This window comes from Carlito syrichta, unplaced genomic scaffold (assembly GCF_000164805.1).
Source record: "Carlito syrichta isolate Samal-C Ts95f unplaced genomic scaffold, Tarsius_syrichta-2.0.1 Scaffold287759, whole genome shotgun sequence".
NCBI classification, from domain to species: domain Eukaryota; kingdom Metazoa; phylum Chordata; class Mammalia; order Primates; family Tarsiidae; genus Carlito; species Carlito syrichta.
In genome coordinates, this window is record NW_007231855.1 from 72,187 (window position 1) to 97,642 (window position 25,456).

At 43.6% G+C, this 25,456-nt stretch overlaps 1 protein-coding gene and 1 pseudogene across 1 annotated transcript; one reads left to right on the forward strand and one right to left on the reverse strand.

The window, feature by feature from the left end:
- Positions 1-939: 939 nt before the first annotated feature.
- Positions 940-2,930, reverse strand: LOC103255006 (annotated as a pseudogene).
- Positions 2,931-19,307: 16,377 nt separating this feature from the next.
- Positions 19,308-24,997, forward strand: LOC103255011 (leukocyte immunoglobulin-like receptor subfamily A member 4; the record flags this gene model as incomplete). Its single annotated transcript, XM_021709935.1, is given in 10 exon segments — positions 19,308-19,371; positions 19,948-19,983; positions 20,173-20,457; positions 20,579-20,878; positions 21,305-21,601; positions 21,852-21,982; positions 21,985-22,168; positions 24,618-24,668; positions 24,818-24,925; positions 24,928-24,997. Coding segments are annotated over 10 exon segments (1,526 nt in total), but the record flags the coding sequence as incomplete, so codon positions are not given.
- Between the last annotated feature and the right edge of the window lie 459 nt (positions 24,998-25,456).

Below are 25,456 nucleotides of genomic sequence, written 5' to 3' on the forward strand. Positions count from 1 at the left end.
CAGGGAGATGCAAATCAAAACCACTCTGAGATACTACCTAACTCCAGTCAGAATGGCAATTATCAACAACTCAAAAAATAACAGCTGCTGGAGAGTGGCGAAAAGGGAACACTTCTACACTGTTGGTGGGAGTGTAAACTAGTGCAACCTCTGTTTAAAGCAGTGTGGCAATTCCTTAAAGCTCTAAAAATTGACCTTCCATATGACCCCACAATCCCCCTACTGGGAATATACCCTGAAGACCTCAAATCACTCTATAAAAAAGATACCTGCACACGTATGTTTATCACAGCATTGTTCACACTAGCAAGAACCTGGAAACAACCAGGCTGCCCATCAAAAGAGGACTGGATTAAAAAAATGTGGTACATATACACGATGGAATACTACGCAGCCATAAAAAAGAACAAAATCATGAATTTCTCAGCAACCTGGATGGAACTAGAGTCTATAATACTGAGTGACCTCTCACAGAAACAAAGATCTGAGTATCACATGTTCTCACTCATATAATGGACCTTAAACATCCAATGCAATACTATACGAAAATGACTGACAGTACTGGGAAACTATGGTGGGGGGAGGGAGATGGGATTAACAATAGCAAATATCTGTCTGGGAATGGGGAAACACCCCATATCAACAGGGTGCCTGAATGAAATGCAATTGTACACCTAACCCTTAACTGTACCCCACAAAATAAAAATAAAAAATATTGATTAAAAAAATTGATAACTCAATAGAGAGAACCAGCATAATTCTGCAGAATACCAGAATGATGTTGGTCCCTTAAGACTGTTACCGTATAAGGGATCTGGGGCCAATATTCCCTTGAGCAAGTTGGTGCATGTGTACTGCTGCCACACACAAGTGAACATATGTACACCTGATGACGTTTTCTGATGGGTTTTGCAAATGGCATATGTACTAGATCAACAGCTACCAGGGAAAGGGAGTAGCTGCCAGATCCATAGTCATTTTGGAAGAGTCATCATTTTCAGAAGCACCTACAACAACATCCTTTTTATTTCTTTTTTCTTTTTTTTTCAGTCAAGTCTCACTCTGTCACTGAGACTGGAGTGCAGAGGCATGCTCATGGCTACTGCAGCCTTGGCCTGCTGGGCTCAGGATATACTTCTGTCTCAGTCTTCCAAGTATCTGTAAATACAGACATGTGTCACCACACCAAGCTAATTTTTTTTATTTATTGTAGAGACAAGATCTCGCCAAGTTGCCCAGGTTGCTCTCGAACCCATGGGCTCAGACAATTCTTTCATCTCCCACCTTCCAAACTGCTGAGATTACAGGCGTGTGTCACCACACCCAGCAACACCACCCATTTGAACCAGCAGCTCCACTTTCACCCTTCTGCTTGCTTTGTGCTCTTAACATTTCTCCGAGACTACAAATGGAATCTATCTCATCAATAAATATGGTGACTGGAAAATAAAATCGAGTCATTTCAAACAGAAGATGAAGAAACTTCTCAGACTTTCCTCTGTATTTGGAAATCAGAGTTGATGAAGAGACACTGAAAAATATTTTCTAGCATTCTGAAGCTACTGCTTTAGCAAGGAGGGCTTTTCCCATGCCAGGTGGGCCAACCATCAATACTCCTTTCCATAGTCTCCTAATGCTCGTGAAGTATTCTGGCATATGTTGGGCATGGTGGCTCACACCTATAATCCCAACAATTTGGGAGGCTGAGTTGAGAGGATTGCCAGAGTTCACAAGTTCGAGACTAACCTGGGCAACTTGGTAAGACCTCATCTCTACAATAAATCAAAAATTAATCAGGTGTTATGGCAGGTACCTGTAGTTCCAGCTACTTGGAAGACTGAGGTGGAAGGATTGCCTGAACTCAGCAGGTTGAGACTGAGGTGAATGGAAGCATGCCACTGCACTCCAGCATGGGCAACAGAGTGAGACTCTGACTCAGAAAAACAAAATGGTCATTGGTAGCACCATGGCTTCCTTAAGCAACTTTTTTAGCTTCTACTAAATCAACGATATCCCATTGAACGTTGGGATTCTGGGAACTGATGCCTCTTTCCAAAGCTTCCACTAAGTCCTTGTCATAGCCAGTACTATCGAATTTACTTGTCTCTGGTTCTGTAACTGCAGCAGGTGATTTATTCTTTTCCTCTATTCCTTTATTCAGTTCTTTCTTTTCCACATCAACAAGCAGCTTTGCCTCTGCTATTGTGAAATTTTGTGCAGATGAGTGGTGTATTTGGATGGTTACCATGTGGTTTAGAGTCACTGCACTGAGAAGACTGGTGTTTTCCTTTGCTTTATTTTGTTTAAATTGGTGTCTCAGTCTGTCACACAGGCTGGAATGCAATGGTACACTCACAGTCACTCCAGTGTTACCTGCCTGGCTCCAGCAATCCTTTCACCTCAACCTTCCAAGTACCTGGGACTACAGGCATATGCTACCATGCCCAGCTAAATTTTTATTTACTGTAGAGACGAGGTCTCACCAAGGTGCCTGGGCTGGTGTCAAACCTTTGGACTCAGGCAATCAACTTACCCAGGCCTCCAAAAGTGCTGGGATTACAGGCTGAGCCACCAAGTCTGACCAAGATTAGCATTTTCTAGGTCCTGGTGAGGGTCTTTGTTCAACAGTTACAGGCATGGGCCACATTGCTCCCTCAGAAGCTGCAAGTTCATGTTGCGTAGCTTTCAAGGGAGTGTCTAGTTTAAAGCTCCCTAGGGGTTTCATGATATCCTTAACATGTTTACCTTCCACATTTACTTCCTGCCAAACCTGGTGCCATTTCTGTTGGAGGTATGTATTTTTTACTAAGTTCAGATACTTGTGCAAATGGTCAAGAACTCCGTGATAATAGACCATTGCAGTCATAGTTTACCAGCAATGCACATTCATAAGTCAATGTTACATTCTCACTAATCATAAGAAAACTCATGGCCAGGTTCGTTGGCTTATGCCTGTAATTCCAGCACTTTGAGAGGGCGAAGAGAGAGGATTGCCTAAGCACAAGGGTTTGAGACCAGCCTGGGCAACTTGGCAAGAACCTGTGACTACAATAAATCAAAAATTTAAGCGGGCATATTTTCATGCACCTGTCATTCCAGTTACTTGGTTGGTTGAGGCGGGAGGATTGCCTGAGCCCAGCAGGTCGAGGCTATGGTGATTCTGAGCATGCCACAGCACTCCAGCCTTGGAGACAGAGTAAGACTCCACCTCAAAATAAAAAGATTCATGTTTAATTAATTGTATGCTTTGTCCAGTTCCTGATGCTCAGCATTCTCACACTCATGGATCCTCAGGTCATCCCTACCAAGATGGCATTCCAGTTTGATTTCTGTGTGGTTATATCTGCCTGGAGCCATCCATGTCCTCTAGTGACACCTATGCTCTGGCTGCCCAGGCTCTTCGGGAAACTGCCCACCCCAAAGTGCAGGAGAAAGTGCAGCAAGGAATAAGGGCACAACCCAGCCCCAAATGCCTGGCCCTCAGCTCGCAGCTCGAGTACTGCTGGGTTCACCATCACCACCCCCAGCCATTGTTCCAGCTCTCGAAAAATTTTAAGAATACATGCCAGAGTCACTTTTGGTGCTGCAGAGGGCCCTGGTGACTCATGTGCGTGTAGGGTGGGACCCAGCAGCAAATTTCTGAGCACTTAATTGCAAATTGAGTCTGTCTGTTACAAATTATGGATAAAATTCAGTATCTTGAGTAGACACTTTTTTCAGAGATAAAATTCAGGCTTGCAGGAAGAATGTCATCATGAAGGTGAAAGAAGACATCAGTCTGGAAGTTGTCTCTAGAGAAGAATGTGCACTTCTGAGTCTCAGCCTTGAGGAAACAACAGCCAATCTTCTGCAAGGCCACTGGTATGAACAGTCATGTTGGATGGCACTTGGACTCTGCTTGGCCACATCCCGTACATCCATCCGCCCTTCCTGCTGGCACTATGGTGGCATTGCCTGTCCAGCACAAACAAGCTGAGGCTGCAGTGTGACCCCTTCCCAATTTCCTCATCTGCCTCAGTGAGTTTAGAGAATGCACAGGGAGAGGACTTGTGTCATGCCACGTTGGGGCCTACTGGGATGAATTTGAAGGCTCATGCTAGTTACTCTCCTTTGGGGAAGAGCATCCAATCTTGGTATCTATCCCTGATGAAGGCTTCCCCTACCCTGGCTTCAGGCATTGGATTGAAGCAAAATGAACTGAACACCTGAGACTCAGGGACGTGATCCCATGGCACTCCATCCACCCGGATTACTATGCCAGAAAATAGCCATAAGTGTTCCTTTTAATGTTCATATGCATTTAGAAGAATCTTTTCACTGTTTTCACTTATAGAATGTAACTAAACTCCATTCCTTAGTCTATTTGAATAATAACTAATTGTTTCTGTACCATGTTTTATTTATGTCAATTCTTAAGCATGTGGGTATTTTTCACTCGTTGATATTATAAATAATAATACACAGGGCAAATTTTTTATGTGACTCCATTTTCATGAAATGTCAAGAATAAGAAACTCCATAGGAACAGACGGTAGAATATCAATTTCTTCAGGTCAGGTGTGAGAGAGAGAATTAGGACTGCCTACTCCTAAACAGGAGGTTTCTTTCTGGGATGTTGAAAATGCTCTGGAAATAAGTAAGGGTGATGGTTGCACAACACAGTGAGAACACTCAACTCCATGAATCTGGTGTGTACAACATGTACTATGGAACCTCTAGGGTGAGAATTATATAATATAATTAAGTAAATAGATCATTGATCTAAGCTGAGGCTCCTGACCTGGGTTGGAAAACTGAAAAGAGTTCTACTCTCACTCAAACAATGAGTAAAACTCAGATCAACCCCAAAATGTAAACTTGTCCTGAGAACAGCAGGAATCTGACTTCTTTGAGCAATTGAGTAACCTCAATTACAAGAAAGGACAGAACGAGGTGACTGGTTTCAAAGAGTTAGAATATAAAAGGTTGTGAGACTATCGTGCAAGCTAGTAAGGTGTAATCAGCTAACACTGTAAGGAACTGCTGGGGAATCCATGTTGACTGCCCCTATGGAAACCAGGATATATGGGGATCTAAGACAGAGAAGCATTTTGTACTCATTCAAGGCTCTTCTCCATGGGTGTCAACTGGATATATACAGGAAAAATTGGGAGAAGGGAAGAGACACCATGTTCATGGTACAAGCATGATCAGCTTCCACTGTGCGTGGCCTGGAATCTCATGTCCCACCCAGATGCTTGTCTCACATGGAGCAAAAGGCTAAAGCCTTTGAAGTAGGTTCAGTAAATCCTGCCACCACGGGTTCCAGGTTACAACATTTTGTGACTAGGGAAGGTAGATTGCAAATCATTCTACCCATAGGGGGAGTGAAAGAAATTTTGGAAACCATGATCCTGTATAAATACCATTAGAGATGTACAAATTGGGTGAGAGAAAAGGAAATTCCTGTTCAAACCAACCAAACCTATGAGGTAGATCCTGGCCACCAACGGGAGCAGGAACACCAACAGTGAGACACCCCCAAGCTCAAGATCAAGGTGCATAGATGCTGCCCAAGACTGAGACTGAATGGGGACAAGTAAAACTCTCATCCCCACCAAGAGCCTGTAGTGATCATCAAGGAGCAGTAGTCCACAGGTTGGGGAGGCAATAAGGCACCAGATGATTATCTGATTCACACAGTGTAGTTCATCCAGCTCTGGTGTCAGTAGCCCTGTGCATGCAGAATGGACCCACGAAGGGGGTAAACAAGAGGCAAGAATGCAGGGCATGCGTGGATCCAGCACCAGTGAGTCCCTCTCTCTAAGGATTGTGTAGTCACTATTAGCTCAAAGTCTAACCTGTGAACAGCAGAGAAGTCTGGATGTGATGCTATCTTTTGAGAAGACCAGTGAGCCAACTGGTAATAGCTTGATCACATGAAACATCTCTACCCAGGAGGTAACAGTAAATCCCCCTTCCTGACATGGGTGCATGCACTCAGCATGGGATAGACTGAGCTCATTGCACCACTTAGGAAAACCCAAAACTTCTGACATGTTGTAGCAGAATATACCATCACTGATTCTCAGATCCAGAGATCTAGGTGCCTATAAACCCAGTGGGACAACGATTATATGTCTGCATGATATCGTGGGGGATGACCTGAGATACTTATATGCACACTGCAGTGGTTGGTGCTACTGGGGCTGATAGAACACTGGCATGGTCTCTTAAAAATGGATGCAATGGAATTTTTCAAGGGCAGGTTAGAGGATTTCAGTGTGCCAAACCCATTCAAAGGCTGTGAAGTACTTTAGAAAAATCAACACAAGTGAACCCCAATTCAAGAAGGAAAATGGATATTCATCAAAACAACAAAGGACACCACAGGTCTCAGAAAGGACAAGGCAAGTAAACAGCCCCCATGAGAGTGCTCTGCAGAGATTAGTGAGTGTGACCAGAACATGGGACATGACTGAAAACTCCTCTCTGAAACATGCCTTCCAATCAGCAATTTGCTTAACCCGGGCCATGCAAGAAGGCCCCATTTCTTCTGGGTACTGGAGGTGTCTCAGGGAGATACTGAGCAGTGGTGAGAGGGAAAGACACATAGTAAAGCTGATATGGTTTTTTATCCCATTGGTTGGTGAGCTGGGCCCTCAGAAACGTTGTAGTTCTTGGAGCTGTACTGCCAGCCCTGGATTCACACAGTGGCCAGGCCCCAATGGTGTCCAGATAGGGAAGTGTGGTGGTGTCCAACATGGGGCCCCCAAAAAGTGTTGCAGCATTCTTGGTTCAGGGGTCAGTAAGCCAAGTCCCAGGAAATGTGAGCTGATTGATGGACTGGTAAGCCAGGCTCCAAAAAGTACTGCATTTCTCCATGTTTGGCCTCCGGCAAGTCAACCCCATGATCCACTCCTTTGTCAGTTTCACTTTAAGCTGAGCTCCACCCCCATCAGTTTCAGATCCCAGCAGAATCTTTGTCAGTTTCACCTTAACTTGCAGGCAACTCTGTCGTCAGTTTCATTCACTTAATGGTCAGTTTCAAAGTCAGCTCCGCTGTGCGGGTTCAGTCAGCTCCATAGGCTGGCAAGCTAATCTCTGGCCTGTGCAGCTCTTAAAGTCTGGTTTTCAAGTCCCGAAATCTTCAGTAGCAACTCTCTGAGTCAGAGACGCTGACAAGCAGAGGGTAAATAGGAATTTATTAGAGGACAGAAAAGCCCCTGGCAATGGGAGGGGTCCCAACAGGGCTGCTCTTTGCCGCTTACTGCTGCAGGCAGTTTATATAGTCTCCAGAACCTGCTGATTGTTTGGGAATAGCACCAATCAGAAAGAGGCACCATGTGGGGGTCTTGGAATTTCACCAACTGGGAGATCGTTAGGAAAGGCCAATCAGCTAGAAACATCATGATGTTTTTCTTGGAATTTTGCCAATCAGGAGAGGGTTGGGAAGGGCAATCAGGAAAAAGCACACAAAAGATGAAAAGTCCACGGACCTGGAAATGAGTGTGTTCACTCCATTCCAAGGGGCTCGCAGGAAGTTTGTTAAAAGAACCCACTCTAACTGTCTGCCTGTCAGATTTTCTAACTGTTTTCTATCTCAAAGTCGTAGGTGTTTTACCAAATCCCAGTTGGTGAGGACCTGGGAATGATGTCTATCTTAGCTATTGTTGCATTGGCTTTGGAAGACTTGACCATGAACTTGTTGCCTCCTCTCATGTCCGGAAGAGCATACCCTAAGATTTCTTTTGAGAATTGTACAATTTTGGGTTTCACATTTAAGTCCTTGATCCACTTTGAGATCATTTTTTGCATATGATGATAGGTAGGGGTTCAATTTTATTCTTCTGCATGTGATTAGCCAGTTTTCCCAGAACTATTAGCTAAATATAATCTTTTCCCCCAGTGTTTGTTTTGGTTGACTTTGTTGAAGTTGTTTTGGTTGAACATCTGTGGTTTTATTTCCAAATTCTCTGTCTTGTTCCATTAGTCCAAGTGTCGATTTTTGTATCAGAATCATGCTGTCTCTTGGTTGCTGTATTCTTGTAGTAAAATTTGAAGTCTGGAAGTATGTCTCCAATCTTTAGAAAAACCAACTTTTTGATTTATTGATCCTATGTATTTTTTGGTGGTTGTTTTCAGTCTCCTTTCATTTTCCTCTGATCTGTGTTCTTTTCTTCTTGTAGCTTTAGGTTTTCATTATTCTTGTTTTTCTAGTTCCTTTAGGTGCAAACTTAAGTTGTTGATTTCAGATCTTTTACCATTTTAACACAGAGATTTAAGGTTATAACTTTTCCTTCCAGCACTGCTTTTGCTGTACATCAGAGGTTTTGTTATGCTGTGTTTATATTTCTATTTGTCTCAACAAAAGTTTCATATTTCTGCCTTAGTTTCATTGTTTACTGCAAGGTCTTTTGAAAGCAAGTTGTTGAATTTTCAGGTAATTTTGTAATTTTGGAAAGTTCTCGTAATATTTATTTCTCATTTTATTTTATTTTGGTCAAAGAAGATTTTTAGTGTAATTCTGGTGTTATTTATTTATATATTTTTAAAATGTTGAGGCTTGCTTTATGGCCAAGCATATGGTTGATTTTGGAAAATGTTTCATGTGAAAACTAGAAGAATATATAGTATTCAGTTGTTGGAGGAAATGTTATATTATGTTCATTTGGTCTATAGTCCAATTTAAGTTTAGTATTTCTTGGTTGATTTTCTGCTTATCTGGTGAAGTCTGTTGGTTGTCAAAGTCCCTCATTATTTTTTATTTTGTCAATATGTTTCCTAAGGTCTATCAGTATTTACTTCTTAAATGGGGGTGCTCTTGTATTGACTGTACATATATTTAGGATAATTAATTTTTCGTTGTATTGAGCCCATTACCACTATATAATGCCTGTCTTTATTTTTGTTTTGCTTTGTTTTCCTGTTGTAGTTTAAAGTCTACATTATTTGAAATGAGGATGGCGGTTCCTGCTCAATGTGTTTCCCATTGATGTGCTATTTTTTCCCCAATTTGCTTTTAGTTTGTAGCTGTCTTTGGCCCATATTTAAGTCTCTTTTAATCTTATATTTTTATCCAGTTTACTACTCTCTGTCTTTTAAGGGGAGTGTTAGGTTATTTATATTCAAGGTTAATATTGATATGTCAGGTTTTGTTTCTGCCATAGTGTTGTTAGCTATTTTTCTTGGGTTTTCAAACACATAGTTGCTTCATAGAATCTGGGAGCTTTACACTTATGTGACCTTTTATGACTGTGAGTGTTGTCATTTCATTTCAGTGCTGAGGATGTCTTTGAGCATCTCTTCTAGGGACAGTTTAGTGGGAACGAATTCCCTTAGTGTTTGCACTAAAATACTTTATTTATCCTTCATTTTTGGTGCATAGTTTGGTAGATTGTAAAGTTTTGACTGGCATTTTTTTTTTCTATATGGAGATTGAAAGTAGGCCTTCAATTTCTTCTGGCTTGCATGGTTTCTCCTGAGAAGCCCAAATTAGTCTACAGTAATTTTCTTTGCAGGTGATTTGGTGTTTCTCTCTTGCTGCTTCTAGAACATTTTATTTCATGTTGGCGTTGAATATTCTGACAACTATTTGCCGTAAGGTACTTGTAATGTTTCTTCAAGAGGTTATCTGAGCTTTATCTATCTAAATGTCTGGAATTCTCTCAAAATCAGGAGACTTTTCTTGAATTATTTCTTAAAATAGATTTTCCATGTTTTTTCTTTAAAGACTTCCCCCACTGAATACCTATGACTCATAGATTTGAATGCTATACAAAAGCCCAAATTACTTGAAGACTTGATTCATTATATTTTTATTATTTTTTCTTTTCTTTTTTTTTTTTTTGAATGAATTAATTCAAAAGATCTGTGTTCCAGGTCGGGACTTTTTTCTTCCCCTGATCCAGCCTACTGTTAAAATTTTCAGTTGTGTTTTGCAATTCTGTCAGTGAAGTCATCACTTCTGTTTGTGCACAAACATGTGTGTGTGTGTGTGTGTGTGTGTGTGTGTGTGTGTGTATTTTAATGGTATCTATCGCTCCTTTATTGTTTTACTAATTTTGTGTTGGTTTAAGTTTTCTCTTGGATCTCAATGAGCTTCTTTAAAATCAATATTTTGAATTATTTGCCTGATTTTGCAAGGATTTCATTTTCATTAGGAGTCATTGTTGGAGAATCGCTATGCCACTTTTATGGTGTCGTGCTCTTTTTCATGCTTTCAGAATTGTTTCTTTCATTGTCTCTTATCTGGCTGAACTAATACTCCTAATTTTTTTTGAATTTGCTTTCATTTGAAATGGCCTTTTCCTCCATTGAGGTGGTGACTATAATGCCTGTGGTGAAAAGTTCTATGGCTTTGGTTGTGGTGCTTTCAGTGGTGAGGATTTTGCATAAGTTTTTTTAAATAAATATTTTATGTGTCCACTCTCCCAAGTGGTGGTTGTAGTAGTGACCTCCTGCCCGCTCACTGACTCCTGTGGGTCAGGGAGGTGAGGGTCTAGGGAATCTTGTCTTGTTCTCAGTGGTGGAGGTCAGCAGATTTCCAAAATGTGGTGTCATTCAACCTTTCGGTCAGCATGTGACACTTCCAGGTAAAAGCCATACCCTGTCTAGGTGGATGGGTATGGGCTTGATCCTTATTCCCTGGGAGAAGCTCTCTGTTATCTCAGGTAGTGAACTGATCTTTCTCTACTGGATGGGCTCTTTGCCCATTTACCCAAGAATCTAAGAGGTTCATTGCTGTTCTGGTGAGTTCCTATTTTCCTTCTTGAATTGAACCTCCCTGAGTTGATCTTTCCATACTATTTAGTTATTTTCATTGGGCTGAGATATATGGAAAGTCGCTAATCAACCATCTTGAAACACACACACACACACACACACACACACACACACACACACACTTTCTTACAAATTTCCCTAACCACTTTTATCAGTAACTGAGGCAGCAGTGTTAAACACTGCTCTTTATCTGTGGATTTGCTTACATGTCCTTTAATTTATTTCTTTTCTACAAATCAGGATTCATTGTGAGGAAAGAAAAGCTCCCAGAGTGGAGGGAACCTGAGGGGGTTACCCTTGTCCTTTAAGTTCTACCAACTTCCTCCATCCATTATTAGAGGATTGTGATTGGAGGTAATCATATGCAAACTCACAGCAGTCATTGCAGATAGTAATACTTTTGAGACTCACCCATGTTTTTGGCTATATCAATCTTCCTTTTTATAATTCTGAGTAGCAGCTCCCTGTACAGGTATACCAATTAATGGTTTATTCATTCGCTAGATGATAGACATTTTAGTTCTTTCAGACTTGGGGCTAGTATAGATACAGCTTCTGTGAACATTTGAGTACAAGTCTTTGGTGTTTCTGTGCTTTAATTTCACAAGGGTGAAGATCTTGGAGCAGATTTCTAGGTGAAAAAAAAGGTGTATTATTAACTTTAAAATTATATACTACTGATGCTCCTAGCAGTATCATTCACTCTAGCTCAAAGGCGGAAACCACACAGGTGCACATCAGTGAATGACTAAAAACACAAAATATGATAAGCACTGTCTCAAAAGTGTTGTGCTGCTATAACACAATACCACAGACTGGGTAATTTGCAAATAAAATAATGTTTTTTCATATATGTCTGGAGGCTGGGAAATCCAAGGCCTGCAAATGGTCAAGGCACTTTTGCTGTGTCATCTCATTGCAAAAAAGTAGAGGTCTGTCACTCAGGTTCAATGGCAGTGGCATGCTTATGGCCACCACAACCTCAATCTGCTAACTCAGGATATCCTTCCACCTCAGCCTACCAAGTAGCTGGAACTACAGGCACCTGCCACCACACTCATCTAATTTTTTTAATTTGTTGTAGAGATGAGATCTCTCCAAGTTACCTAGACTGGTCTTGAAACTGTGGGTCAGGCAATTGTCTCACCTTGGCCTCCCAAAGTTCAGCTATGTTCTTTGCCATGCTGCAGCAAAGATAGACTTCACTCCAGTTCCTAAGAAGATATTTCTCACTTCTGCCTGAGACCTCATCAAAATGACATTTACTGTCTGTATTTCTACCAACATCTTAATCACAACCATTTGAGGAATCTCTAAGTGTCAAACTTTCCCCACATTTCTTTGAGTCTGAGCGCCAAGCAGAATTGCCCTTAAAACCCCAATTAAAGGAATCTAGGCCTTTCCTTGCCTGTTTCTACCAAAGCTTTCAAGCTCTGCCCATTGCCCACTCCAAAGCTGCTTTCACATCTTTGCATATTTGTTATAACAAAAAACCATCCCACTCCTGGTACCAAGTTTATTTACATTTTTATTTGTTTGTGTTGCAATGACAGACTATCATAGAACCTGCCATTTCCATAGAAAAGAAATGGTCTAGGGTCAAGGGACTCACACCTAGTTAGGGTCTTCTTGCCATATCGTGTTATGGCAGGTGATGAGAGGGTGAGCGAGCAAAAGAAAGGACAAAACTCCATTTTATGACAACACACTGTCATGATAATGGCTTGAATCCACCCACAATGGTGGAGCCCCCGTGACCTAGTCACTTCTTAAAGGCCACTCCTTTAGCACAATTGCATTTGGGGTTAAGCTTCAAACACATGAACTATCGTGGACACATGCAAACCACAGCATAAACACGCTATGGCCTATTATTTCTCATTTTAAATAAATGCAATTCTGAAAAATTATGGATGAACATTGAAGACATTATACTAAGTGAAGTAAGCCAGACACAAAATGTCAAACATATGATTCCTCTTGAATGGTGTATCTGGAATATTCAAACTCATAAAGAAGAAAGTAGAATGGTGGTCACCAGAGACTGAGGAAAGGGGGGGATGCAGAGTTACTCTTTATTGGGTATAGAATTTCCATTTTGAGATGATAAAAAGTTCTGAAGATGGATGGTGGGGATGGTTCCAAAACAATGGGAATGCACTTAATGTCACTAAACTGTACGCTTAAAATGGGTAATGATGGCCAGTTTATATTATGTGTATGACAATTAAGATTGTGAATTCAGCCGGGTTCAGCGGCTCAGCCTGTAATCCCGTGCCTTTGGGAGGCTGAGGTGAGTGGATTGCCTGAGCCCGCGGGTTCGAGACCCGCCTGGGCAGCGAGACTCATCTCTACAATAAATCAAAAAATCAGCCGGGCATGGTAGCGCATGCCTGTAATTCCGGCTACTTGGAAGGCTGAGGTGGAAGGATCACCGGAGCCCAGCAGGTCGAGACTGCGGTGGCCGGAAGCGGCCACTGCACTCCAGTCTGGGCGACAGAGTGAGACTCCAACTCAAAAAAAAAAAAAAAAAAAGATTGTGAATTCATCCTAGAACAAGTGCTACATACATTATTGCTGAATATCACTACAGTCATTGTAAAAGTCATTGGGGGCCAGGTCAGGTGAGTAGGGAGGGTGTTCCAATACAATTATATGTACAGTGTTGCCAACATAAACCATAGTGGCAAGTTCACAAACTTAATTTTCAGACCTCAACAAATAATGGCAACAGCTCTGGTGGCCATTACACAGAGATTTCCAAAATTGCTTTGATGAGGGAACTAAGAACTGGCATCAATGCTTCTTTCCCAAAGGAAATACTTCAGAGATGATCATGGTGACATTCAGCAACGAGGAATGTAACACTTTTTTCAGATGGTTATGAAACTAATTGTCAGCCCTTGTATTTACAACACTAAAAAAGTACATACTAGGCTGGTTGTGGTGGTTCACATCTGTAATCCCAGTACTTTGGAAAACTGAGGCAAGAGGATTGCCTGAACCCTTGGGTTTGAGAGCAGCCTGGGCAACATGGCAAGATCTTGTATCTACAATAATTTAAAAACTTAGCTAAGCATGATGGCACATGCCTGTAGTTCCAGCTACTTGGAAGCCTGAAATGGAAGAATTGCCTGAGCCCTGCAGGTCAAGGCCTGAGTGACCATAAGCATGCCACTGCCCTCAAGCCTGAGTGACACAGTGAAACTTTGACTCAAAAAGTAAATAAATTGCATGCTATGCTGGATACAGTGGCTCACACCTGTAATCCTAGCACTTTGAGAGGTCAAGGCAAGAGACTTTCTTGAACCCAGGTGTTCAAAAACAGGCTGGGCAACATAGCAAGACCTAGTCTCTTCCAAATTCAAAAAATAAGCTAAGCATGGTGGCTCACATCAGTAGGCCCAGCTACTCAGGATGCTGAGGCAGAATACCTGAGCTCAGGAGGTTGAGGCAGTAGTGAGCAGTGATCCTGTCACTGCATTTGAATCTGGGGACAAAGACCTCCAAACTAAAAATAAATAAATTGCTAAGCATAGTGACTCATGTCTGTAATCTCAGCATTTTGGGAGGCCAAGGCGGAAGATTGCTTAAACCCAGGAGTTCTAGACTAGCCAGGGCAACATAGCAAGCCAGGTGTGGTAGTGCACACCTGTAGGCCCAGCTACTCAGGAAGCTGAAGCAAGAGGTTTTCTGGAGCTCAGGAGTTTATGGCTGCAATGAGATATGACAGTGTCACTGCACTCCAGACTGGGCAATGGAGTAAGAGCCTGTCTCAAAAAATAAAATTAACAATGAAATAGTAAATAGTCACAGTATAGAATTCTCTACTCCCAACTGTGCCTTGAATGTTGAAAGGGTAAACTGAGGCAAGAAGGGTCGATGCTGGGGCCGTAGGAATAAAACAAGATTGCATTCAAGTAAGAAGTAGAAGGAAGTAACATTTATTTTTCACTTTTAACAGTTTGAAAAAGGGGTCAACACTCAGAGGCAAGTGTGGCTTCAAAGAGCTGATACTTGGGTATTTTTAAGGGCATTTGAGGTCAGAGAGGTTTGGGTTTGGGGGTGTTTGGATCAAAAGGAATGTCCAAGAATGCAGGTCTTTGATGTTGATTGTGGTCACATGAGTCTTTGACCTTGATGTCACCAGACATTAGAATCTCATGCACTTGAGTGGTAGTCTAGATGGGAAGAGACAAGGAGAGTGATTTTTTTCCTGCAAGGAACCTGTCAGACATTTCCAATCCATAATCTCCTTAGCAAAAGGTGGTCTTATTATTATTTCTATGGCTTCGGTCAGCCAAGGGGGCTGTAAGTGTCTTAGAAATTATTCTGCTCAACCATGAATTGAAAGAAGGGGCTGTCCTTGTCTTGCATTTGATGGAGAGTTGCCAAAGGGATGGAGTAAGCTGCCAGCTTGGCCTGCAGTAAAAGGCCTGAATGCTTCCTAATATCTACCTTTGGAAAGTTATCTATATCTAATCTGTGCTAGATTCAAAGCATGTCAGTGTAAGCAAAAATGGCTGCGCTGATGCAACATGTGAACCTAGTTTATTCTAAGTGTCTCAGGGTCCCTCCTTTCAGTGAAACATGTGATTTCCCAGAAAGCAAGAAGGGGTGGTGTGGTTAGGGGCTTAGAGAGAATACCACTGACACCTACTATGGAAATAGGAAAAGGAATGAGGGGACCAGGAAATTCAATTAAAGTTGAGCAGGTAGCCCCAGTATCAATGACAAGTGGAATATGTTTATCAGAAACAGATGTCCACTCTGGGTTCAGATGGTTGCATGAAGTGCTTAGGGGAGCATGGGGCAACTGAACCAGAAGTGTGTCAATCAGATTGGTCAGATTGAAGCAGTTCCAAAAAGTCCACCTTAGAGACTGACCTGGCCTCCCAGTGCATGGCTGGTACCTGAGGAGCCTTAGTATGATAGTTTGGCAGCTGTGCTGGTGGCTGGGGAGTGTTTCTCTGTCCGGTTGGGTGAGCATGGCAATCCCTTCCCCAATGTCCAACATGCCTGTACTCTGGGCATGGGGTGGAAAGTGGGAGCTTGATGCAGTCTCTAGCCTGGTGACCACCAGATTAACCATGCTTGAAACAGGTCCATGGCAGCTGCTGTCTACACCAATTGCTGACATATCTCCCAAGGTTAAAGTCTCTATTTCTGTTTTTCCTTTCGTCTTCTGGTTAGGCCTGAGGCTATGAGCTGAAAGGCCGGAGTTTTAGCTTTCCTGTCCTCCCTTTGTTCCCCTTTTCAATTATTAAAGACTTTTTTGGCTAGGTATCGTGGCTCAAGCCTGTCATCCCAGCACATTGGGAGGCCTAAGCGAGAGGATTGCCTAAGCCCAGGGGTTCAAGACCAGCCTTGGTAACTGGGTGAGACATCGTCTCTATAATAAATCAAAAAATTAGTTGGGCATGGTGGTACACACCTGTAGTTCCAGTTACTTGGAAGGCTGAGGCAGAAGGATCACCTGAGCCCAGCGGGTCGAGGCTACGGTGGTTGTGAGTGTGCCACTGTACTCTTGTCTGGGTGACAGAGTAAGACTCCAACTCAACCCCCTCAAAACAAAAAAGACTTTGTAAGCCAATAATAAGAGTTCAGGTAGAGGAGTTTAGGGGCCTTTCTTGAATTTCTGGACCTTTTGTTTAATATCCAGAGCTGGCTGGGAAATAAAATGCAGAGCTAAGATCGATTATCCTTCTGGAATATCTGGATTTAAATTAGTATAGCATTGTATGGCCTCATATATGCAAGCTAAAAAGGCAGTGGGTTTTCAACAGACCCTTGGACAATTTCTTTGACTGTATCATCGTTTACTTGTTTAAAACTGGCCTTTTGCATGCCACGTATTAGGCAAAAAATAAAGTGCTTCTGCTTTTCCCTGTCAGGGGAGTTAGGTTGATAATTCCAGTTGGAATCTATTCCCGGGATGGCTATTGCAGCCAGGGAATGCTAACCAGGCTGAAAGTGGCTGCATTCATCTGCAAATTCTCAGGTTTCGGCAAAAATCTGTTTAAACTTATGGTAAGTGGTGGTGTACAAAATGACCTGAATATGTCTCCACATGAGATCGTACAAAAGGGAGAGGTATTGAAATTCCTTAGCAAACTTGCTTGGATATAACAAAGGTATTTCTCCAGTAATTTCTGGATCCGTTTTTTGCTATTGGGAAGTACAGTTCAGCTGAGATTCTTGTTCATTAGAGGGTCATTTACATTTTCTGTAGTGGTTTTTTGGTTATTTTTAATTTACTCCTGTTTTTCACTTTGCCATTGTCAAGATGCTAAGTTCATTTTGCAGGTTTTGTTTTTGTTTTTTATTTGTTTTTTTATTTGCTTGCTTATTTATTTATTTAGAGTCAGAGTCTCATTATATTGCCCAGGCTGGAGTGCAGTGGCACAACCACGGCTACCACAGCCTCGACCTGCTGGGCTCAGATGATCCTACTGCCTCAGCTTTCCAAGTAGCTTGAACTAAAAAGCATGTGTCACCCTGCCCAGGTAATTTTTTTTTTCTTTTATGTTGAGAGTAGATTTTGCCAAGTTACAAGGCTGGTCTTGAACCCTGAACTCTGGACTAAAGCAATCTCACTTCCATTTCCTGAAGTGCTGGGATTACAGGCGTAAGCCACCATGTCCAACTAAATTCATTTTTAAACTCATGTTCTTTCATTGTTTCTGTAAAAATTTCAACCATTATCGTTTCATGTATTGTCTAACATCATTTTCACTTTTCTCACTCTGAAATGATTACAGATATCTGTTCACTCTTCTCATACAACTTTATATATTTTTTTTTTTTTGAGTTGAAGTAGTTTCACTCTATCACCCAGGCTGAGGTGCAGTGGCATGCTCACAGCCACCCCAGCCTCGACCTGCTGGGGTCCCATGATCCTTCCGCTTCAGTCTTCAAAGTAGCTGGCGTACAGGTACACGCTGCCACATCCAGCTAATTTATTCTGACTTATTGTAGAGATGAGGTCTCGTCAAGCTGTCCAGGCTGGTCATGAACCCATGAGGTCAGGCAATCCTCTCACCTCGGCCTCCCAAAGTGCATTTTAATATTGTATTGTTCACTTTCTGGTCACCCTGTAAGACATTTTGAAAATTTTAATACATGTTTTCTTTCCATTTATATATTTAGGATTTTAGCTCTCCTGTCCTTCGTGAAGTCAATTTTAATGGAATTACTTCAATTCACTATTTTTCCTTCAAAATGTGGATACAATTCCTCTCAATAATTGCCCACTTTTTTCTAATATACTCTTTGCTGTTTATTCTTGTTGACAGCTCTCCTGTCACACACCTGAGCTATCGTAAAGGGTCTCTCCCAGTCTGCCTCAGGCCTTAGGCTGGATGGGAGGGGATTGTCGCAGCTCCTCCTGCCTCAGTGTCCCAAATTTAGCATCAGTTCAGGGTTGTACCCAGCAAAGATGGCACCAATGCCGCACCCTCACACCTGGGATGGTTGCCTGTGCCTGCCAACACTGCAGTGACTCTGGTTACACTTAGGGGAGGTAGCTCAGTGCTGACCAGGGAAGCTAGTCAGGGAACAGAGATATCCCAGTGCCTATCCACAAATTCAGGGGAAGTGAACCACATCTCCTAGCTTACCCAGAGCCATGACTTATCCATGACTGTAAGGATTCTGAATCTTCTATTCTATCTCACAGAGAGGGGAAAACTCCCTCCATAAAGATCCCTTGATGTTCCAAAGGCGCTGTTCAGCTGTAAACTGTTCTTTGATGTGGACCCTTCTAAATCTTATGAACTATCATTTCTCTTTTATTGCTCATAACCGTGATAATCTATATATTTCAGAAATATTTTAGAGAGTATTTCTTGGTATCTGAAGCAGACAAGGGCTCTTAAGTGGACACATCAATTGTCCGCCCAGATTGTGGAGTCCAGCAGGAGGATCCATAATGCCCCATTTCCTCATGTCTTAACCATGTCTATAAACCAACCATGATTGAACTCCTCCCATGACCTTGGTAACGCTGACCCCAAAAACCACTCTGAGGATTGAAGTTTATGACAACATGTCCCAAACAAGCAAACAGGCTAGAGGAAGTGATATTACTTCCCCAGATCCTATAAAGTGAATGATACCCAGAAATGAAATAAAGCCCAACTCCCCAGCTCACACTCAAATCAGAATACAACCTAATAAATTGATCTGAATACCTTGACCATGGATTGAAGTGCAGAGGGATGACCAAGGAAACCAGGGGACCGAGGAGGCAAGAATGACGCAGAGGCTTGTCCCCAAGTGGGTGGGGATGGGCAGTGCTGGATAAAAGGAAAGAAAAGGGAAGTACAAGAAGGAATTATTTGGTGAAAGAAAAAACACTCCAGGGACTAAAAATTATGTTTTCTTCTTTGTATTCTCCATGTCTTCTTGTGCTTTTACCACATGCAGCTCAGCATGACCTGCACACTCAGGTGATGAACAGGTCTCTGCTGACCTCAGTCTGATGGACAGCATGCACTTGTGTGTTCCCTGAAGCATCTGCAGGTCTGGAGAGAAAACTGGTCATGGAGAGGACCCCACAAGAATGTGCCAGTGGACAGGCTGAGGGTGAAAGTGACCCCATGGAAGGTTGTAGAGGGAAGGAGGAGCCCTTGGTCACCCTCACCTAGAAGGGGCTGACACAGGAAGGCACTGGACCTATTTGTTTCTATGTCCTGGTCTGTGGTGACACGAGGATAGATCATACATCCAGTGCCAAGGGGTCCAAAGTGACCCCATTTCTGTGTTAAATCTCTTCAGAGAGCCTGGTGTAGGTCGCAGCCCCAACTCTGGGTAAATGATAGCCAGTCTTCTAGAAAGGGCAGTTCCCCTTCCTGTGGGGCTAAGGATGTGGCAATACCATAAGAAGGAGAACCCAGCCTCTGAAAGGCCACACACTGTGTGTCTGTTTTTCAGGCACAGGGTTCTCCTCCATCTGCACAGCTGGAACCAGTGGTGGGAGAAACCATGATCCAGACCCTCCCAGCCCTGCTCTGCCTTGGTGAGATTTGAAGAGGGGAAAGGGAAACTCTGGTCTGGGAGGAAACCCACTGCACAGCCAGGCCCTGGTTCATGAGGAGACCCCAGTTTATCAGGAGGCCACAAGGGAGAGGAGCACTTGCTCAGTCTTCAGAGGACAAATATCTCATGGGAACTCTCTTACAGGGCTGAGTCTTGGACCCAGGACCAGAGCACAGGCAGGTGAGTCTGTCCTCATCTTTTCCAGGTCTCTCCTACTCACTGGGGACAAGAGGTAACCCCCTAAGCAACTGGGGGTGAGTAACAGCAGTTCTGGGCTGACTGATGGGGACATCTGGAGGGTCCTGGGCCTGAGTACTGGGATCTAAGGGGCGGGAATATTGTGGGTCCCAAGCTCTGACTTCCTTCCAGGGACCCTCCCAAAACCCACCCTCTGGGCTGAGCCAGACTCTGTGATCCCCCAGGGGAGCCCTGTGACCATCTGGTGTCAGGCAACCCTAGAGGTCAGCGAGTACCAACTGTATAAAGAAGGTTGGACAGCATTCATAGACATGGAGAGCACCACAGATCCTGGGATCAAGGGCAAGTTCAACATCACATCCATATCAGAGCATCATGCAGGAAGATATTACTGTCAATATAGCAACTTTACTGGGTGGTCAGAATACAGTGATTCCCTGGAGCTGGTGGTGTCAGGTGAGAGGACACTCAGGGGTTCCAGTCCCTCAGGGGCGTCTCCCCATCCCACAGCCCAGACCTGAGGGATCATGTGAGGTGTGAGCCCCATTTAACACGGTGCCTCGTTTGTTCCTAGGAGTCTACAGCAAACCCATCCTCTCAGCCCTGACTAGCCCTGTTGTGATATCAGGAGGAAAGGTGACCCTCCAGTGTGTCTCACAGTTGGGATTTGGAAAGTTTATTTTGATTCAGGAAGGAGAACACAAGGTCTCCTGGAACCAGAATTTACAGAAACACTACTATGGGCATGTCCAGGCTCTGTTCTCTGTGGGTCCCGTGACTCCCAGCCAAAGGTGGATGTTCAGATGCTATGGCTATTACTTAAATAATCCCCAGGTGTGGTCAGAACCAAGCGATCCCCTGGACATCCTGATCCCAGGTGAGGAATCCACGACTTTGACCTTCTCTTATACACTTTTAGAGACCAGACAGGTCGTTGGAAGTATGATTAACTGTTGACCATGGTGAGGATCCCACAAGGCTGTCTTGATGGATGGACTGAGTAGTGAAAGAGACTCCATGGGAGGCTCTAGAGGGACGGAGGAGCCCTGGGTCACCCTCACCTGGAAGGGAACGACTCATGAAGGAACAGGATCTAGTGGCTGCTACTTCCTGGTTACTGTGAAATGAGAACAGATCAGACAGACATGTTTAGGGGTCGGGGAGGCATGTATCAGAAATTTTCTTAGACAATCCAGGTGAGACAAAGAAGCTCTGGGGTCAGAGACACAGAATGTGACAATGAGACCTGCAGGGCCAGGACAGAGAAGGGAGCCCTACCATCCCAGCTCCTCTTTCCCTCCAGGAGTGTCTAGGAAGCCCTCCCTCCTGACTCAGCAGGGCCCTTTCGTGGCACCTGGAGAAAGCCTGATCCTCCAGTGTCGCTCTGATGTCACCTACGACAGGTTTGCCCTGTCCAAGGAAGGGCAAAAAGACCTCATTCAGCACCCTGGCAGGCAGTGCCCAGATGGGCTTTCTCAGGCTGAATTCCCCCTGGGCCCTGTGATCAGCTTCCACAGGAGCCGGTACAGATTCTATGGTGGACACAACCTCTCCTCCGATTGGTCGACCCCCAGTGACCCCCTTGACATCCTGATCTCAGGTGAAGAGACCATCAAGTGAAGTCAGGGATCCAGATTCTGCACAGGTCCTGCTGGGGGAGTCCTGGATTGTGATGGCTGATGTGAGGGGTGGGGGTCTTAAGGGAGGAGAAGAAAGAGAGAGATGGGGTGGGGGAGGGTTGAGACTGAGAGACAACAGAGACAAAGAGACTGAAGGTCCTCAGTGAGGCTTTGGAGAGGTCTCAGCTCAGAGCAGATTGGGGCAGTCTCTAATCCTCCTCTTCTCTCTAGGACAGCTCTCTGCCAGACCTTCCTTCTCGGTGCAGCCAGGTCCCATAGTGACCTCAGGAAAGAATGTGTCCCTGCTGTGTCAGTCACAGAGCCCAGTGGACACTTTCCTCCTGTCCATGAAGGGCACAGCCTGTCTTCCCCCCTCCTCCGCCCCCCGCGTATAAGTCCAAAGTACCAAGCTCAGCTGTTCCAGGGAGAGTTCTCCATGAGTCCTGTGACCTCAGCCCATGCAGAGACCTACTGGTGCTATGCCTCAAACAGCACTTCCCCCTACCTGTTGTCATACCCCAGTGATCCCCTGGAGCTGGTGGTCTCAGGTGAAGTCCGCTGGCCCTGTCTTCTCTGAGCGCAAGGGGTCAGCTCAGGTTCCTGCCCCATGGAGTGCTTTGGGACAATGAAAGATGAGGGAAGTGAAGTGGGTGGGTCTATAGGGAAAGGTCCAGCCCATAAGAGAATGTACATAGATGGGGACTTCTGACCCCTGGTTTCAGTGCAGGGAAGAGAGCATGAAAAGCTGGGAGGAGACGTGGGTGAACATTGCTGGTCATATGATTAGACTGAAGGAGTAGACAGAGTCCCTTAACATGCCTTGGAATATGTGTGTTGAGTAGAAGGAGGAGGGTGAACCAGGTCAGCAGTATTTGGGATCAAGCTGTGATGTAGATTCATAGAAGATGCCGGGGCTGAAGGAGGAGAAAGAGGTGAGGCGAGGTGGAGTGAAGACAGATGGACACTCTTGGCAGCCCTTCTTCCTCATTTCCAAGAGACCCTGAGGATGGAATCCCTCACCCACACAAGAGGGGTTCTCTGAGCCCTCTCAAGACAGGGCAAGTGTCTGCTCCGGCCTTGGTGGGATCTGACTGTTGTGAGAGTGGAGCCCACAACAGACATGCTCCTTCACAGAGAAGCCCCCCTGCTCTGGGAACCACTCAGTTAAGACCCTGTTGTGCTCACCTGGTCACCTCTATACTCAGAGCACATCTGAGACTAAGGATGGCTCATGCCTCTGCTCCCTGAGGCAAGTTAGAATTTTATCCCCAGCAGGTCTTGTTTGCAATCCATTTGTGCTCTGCATTTTCTATGTGACATTGTCTCTTGTTACTCTTTAAAAGATATTTCAATTTATGGTTTAAAAATAAGTAGTTCTACTCCCTTTTTCATTTGGATAGATTAAATTTAGACATTCATTATAGAAAGTAATATCTAGCCAGGCTCGGTGGCTCAGCCTATAATCCCGCATCTTTGGGAGGCTGAGGTGAGTGGATTGCCTGAGCCCGTGGGTTCGAGACCCGCCTGGGCAGTGAGACCTCATCTCTACAATAAATCAAAAAATCAGCCGGGCGTGGTAGCACATGCCTGTAATTCCAGCTACTCAGAAGGCTGAGGCGGAAGGATCGCCGGAGCCCAGCGAGTGGAGGCTGCGGTGGCCGGGAGCAGCCACTGCACTCCAGTCTGGGCAACAGAGTGAGATTCCAACTCAAAAAAAGAAAAGAAAAAAAAAGAAAGTAATATCTTATTGATATCAATTCTTTTGATCAACAATGTTTACATTTAAGGGTTGGTAGCGAATATATGTTGGCCAAGCTGCACTCAAAATCCTGGGCTCAAAGCTTCCTCCCATCTCAGTCCCCTGAGTAGCTAGGACTACAGACATGCATTACTATGCCCAACTACTTTAAAATGTAATACTAAATTATTTATAACAGCTTTTTTTGGTTATATTGAGTTTTCTTCATATTAACTTAGTACAATTTCTCTTCCTCCAATTTTATTAGGTCGACCTCTTCTTCTTTTCTGATAAATTTTATATCAGCCCCAAGTAAATAAAAATATTACCTCCTTATTTACAAATTGCATGCCATTTTTATCACTTGAAATATAAATATACACACAGGTATACATATATAGATAGATAAGTAGCTACAATTTTATAAATTTATATGTATGTATGATTATATACACTGCATGCAAATATATATGTACATTTATCTATATATATTTATACCTACCCATATTCATCCATATGCTTAATGTCTTTTATCTGGTATGTTTTTCATGTTTGTTATTAGTCTTCTCTGCTAGATTCACTTCAAAAATAATATAAATACTGTTTTCATAAAACACTGGCAACACCATTTGAAGTACATGTTTGCATATATTGTGTGTATATGGGCATGCATGTGTGCATTGTATTCCTATATATATATATATAAAGTATGATGTAGTGAAATAAATGGAAAGTGGGTAACACAGGTGAACTGATTGATGTGGCATGAAGGGGAGGCAGCCCCAGAATTCCACCCTTCTGTGTTTCTGATATTCAGTAGCTCTGAGGACTAACCCCTCAACCATGAAGCCTGGTTCCTCCGTTGATAGAAACAAAACAAAACAAAACAAACTGGACATTCTTATCTCCTGGAGAATCAGGTTATGTGGTCCTGTCTGCCAGACTGAACAGAGAGAATGCAAGAATGTGATTAATTCCGTTTGAATTTCCTTTTTCTCACCAGTTCTGAGCACTTGAGCTTCAGCTACATTTTGGTCCAATGTGATTCAGACTTAAAATCTGAATTCATAGAACAAAGAGAGGCTGAAGAATGCAATGAAGAGACCAGAGGAAACCCTGCTACAACAGAGACAGTGTTTATTAAGAGACTACACTTGAGTTCTGTTATGAGAAGTGGGGGATATAAAAGCACAGAGCCCAGGAAAAAGGCTTAGGTCTCTAGAGCTCCTTACCAATAACCTTGCCTTTGGAAATCACAGGAGCAGCTGAGACCACCAGTCCATCACACAACAAGTCAGACTCCAAGACTGGTGAGTGGGGACATGCTTTTAGTTATGTGGCTAGGCACAGAGGGTCAGGTCCTGTCAAGGGGAGGTGGGTGCCCTAGGTAGACATCTAGGGATCCTGGGGGATTTTGATCTGCCCTGACCTCTGTAACCTCTCTGTGCACCATCCCCAGTCTCACAGGCCCAGGACTACACAGTGGGGAATCTCATCCAGATGGGCATGGCAGGCTTGATCCTGGTGGTCCTCGGGATTCTGCTGTTTGATTCATGGCATAGCCAGAGAAGCCCCCAAGAAGCAGCCAAGAGGTAAACAGGAGAGACGACACCATACCATTCAGAGTGACAGGAACTTGGTAATGAATCTGATGATAGCAATAAGTTCTGGAAGATAGTCTAAGACATACGTTGGGGAATTGTCTGCTGAGAATGTGAAGGGGAGTATGCATGGTCATGTGCAGGGAAAATGCCTGGAGAGTCTTGAGGAGTCTTCTTCCACTAAACTGTGATTCCCTCTTTCCTGTTGTTGACTTTCTTTGACTTCCTCCTTTCTTCTTCTCTGTCCCTAATGACATGAAATTACTTCTCCCATGGTAAGATTGTGTTCACACCTCTGTGAGCTCATGCCCTGGTTCACTTTCGTGTAATGTATTCTTTTTTGTAACTATCATGTTTTCTTTTGTGTGCTGTTGATTCCCTGTCTCTACAGCTCATAACATGGAAATTGAATGAAAGCTCTAAATAATTGGAAACCATCAGATTATTCCCTGAAAAAGATAACTCCTCAAGGATGTCCTAGCATCTGTCCTTCTTCA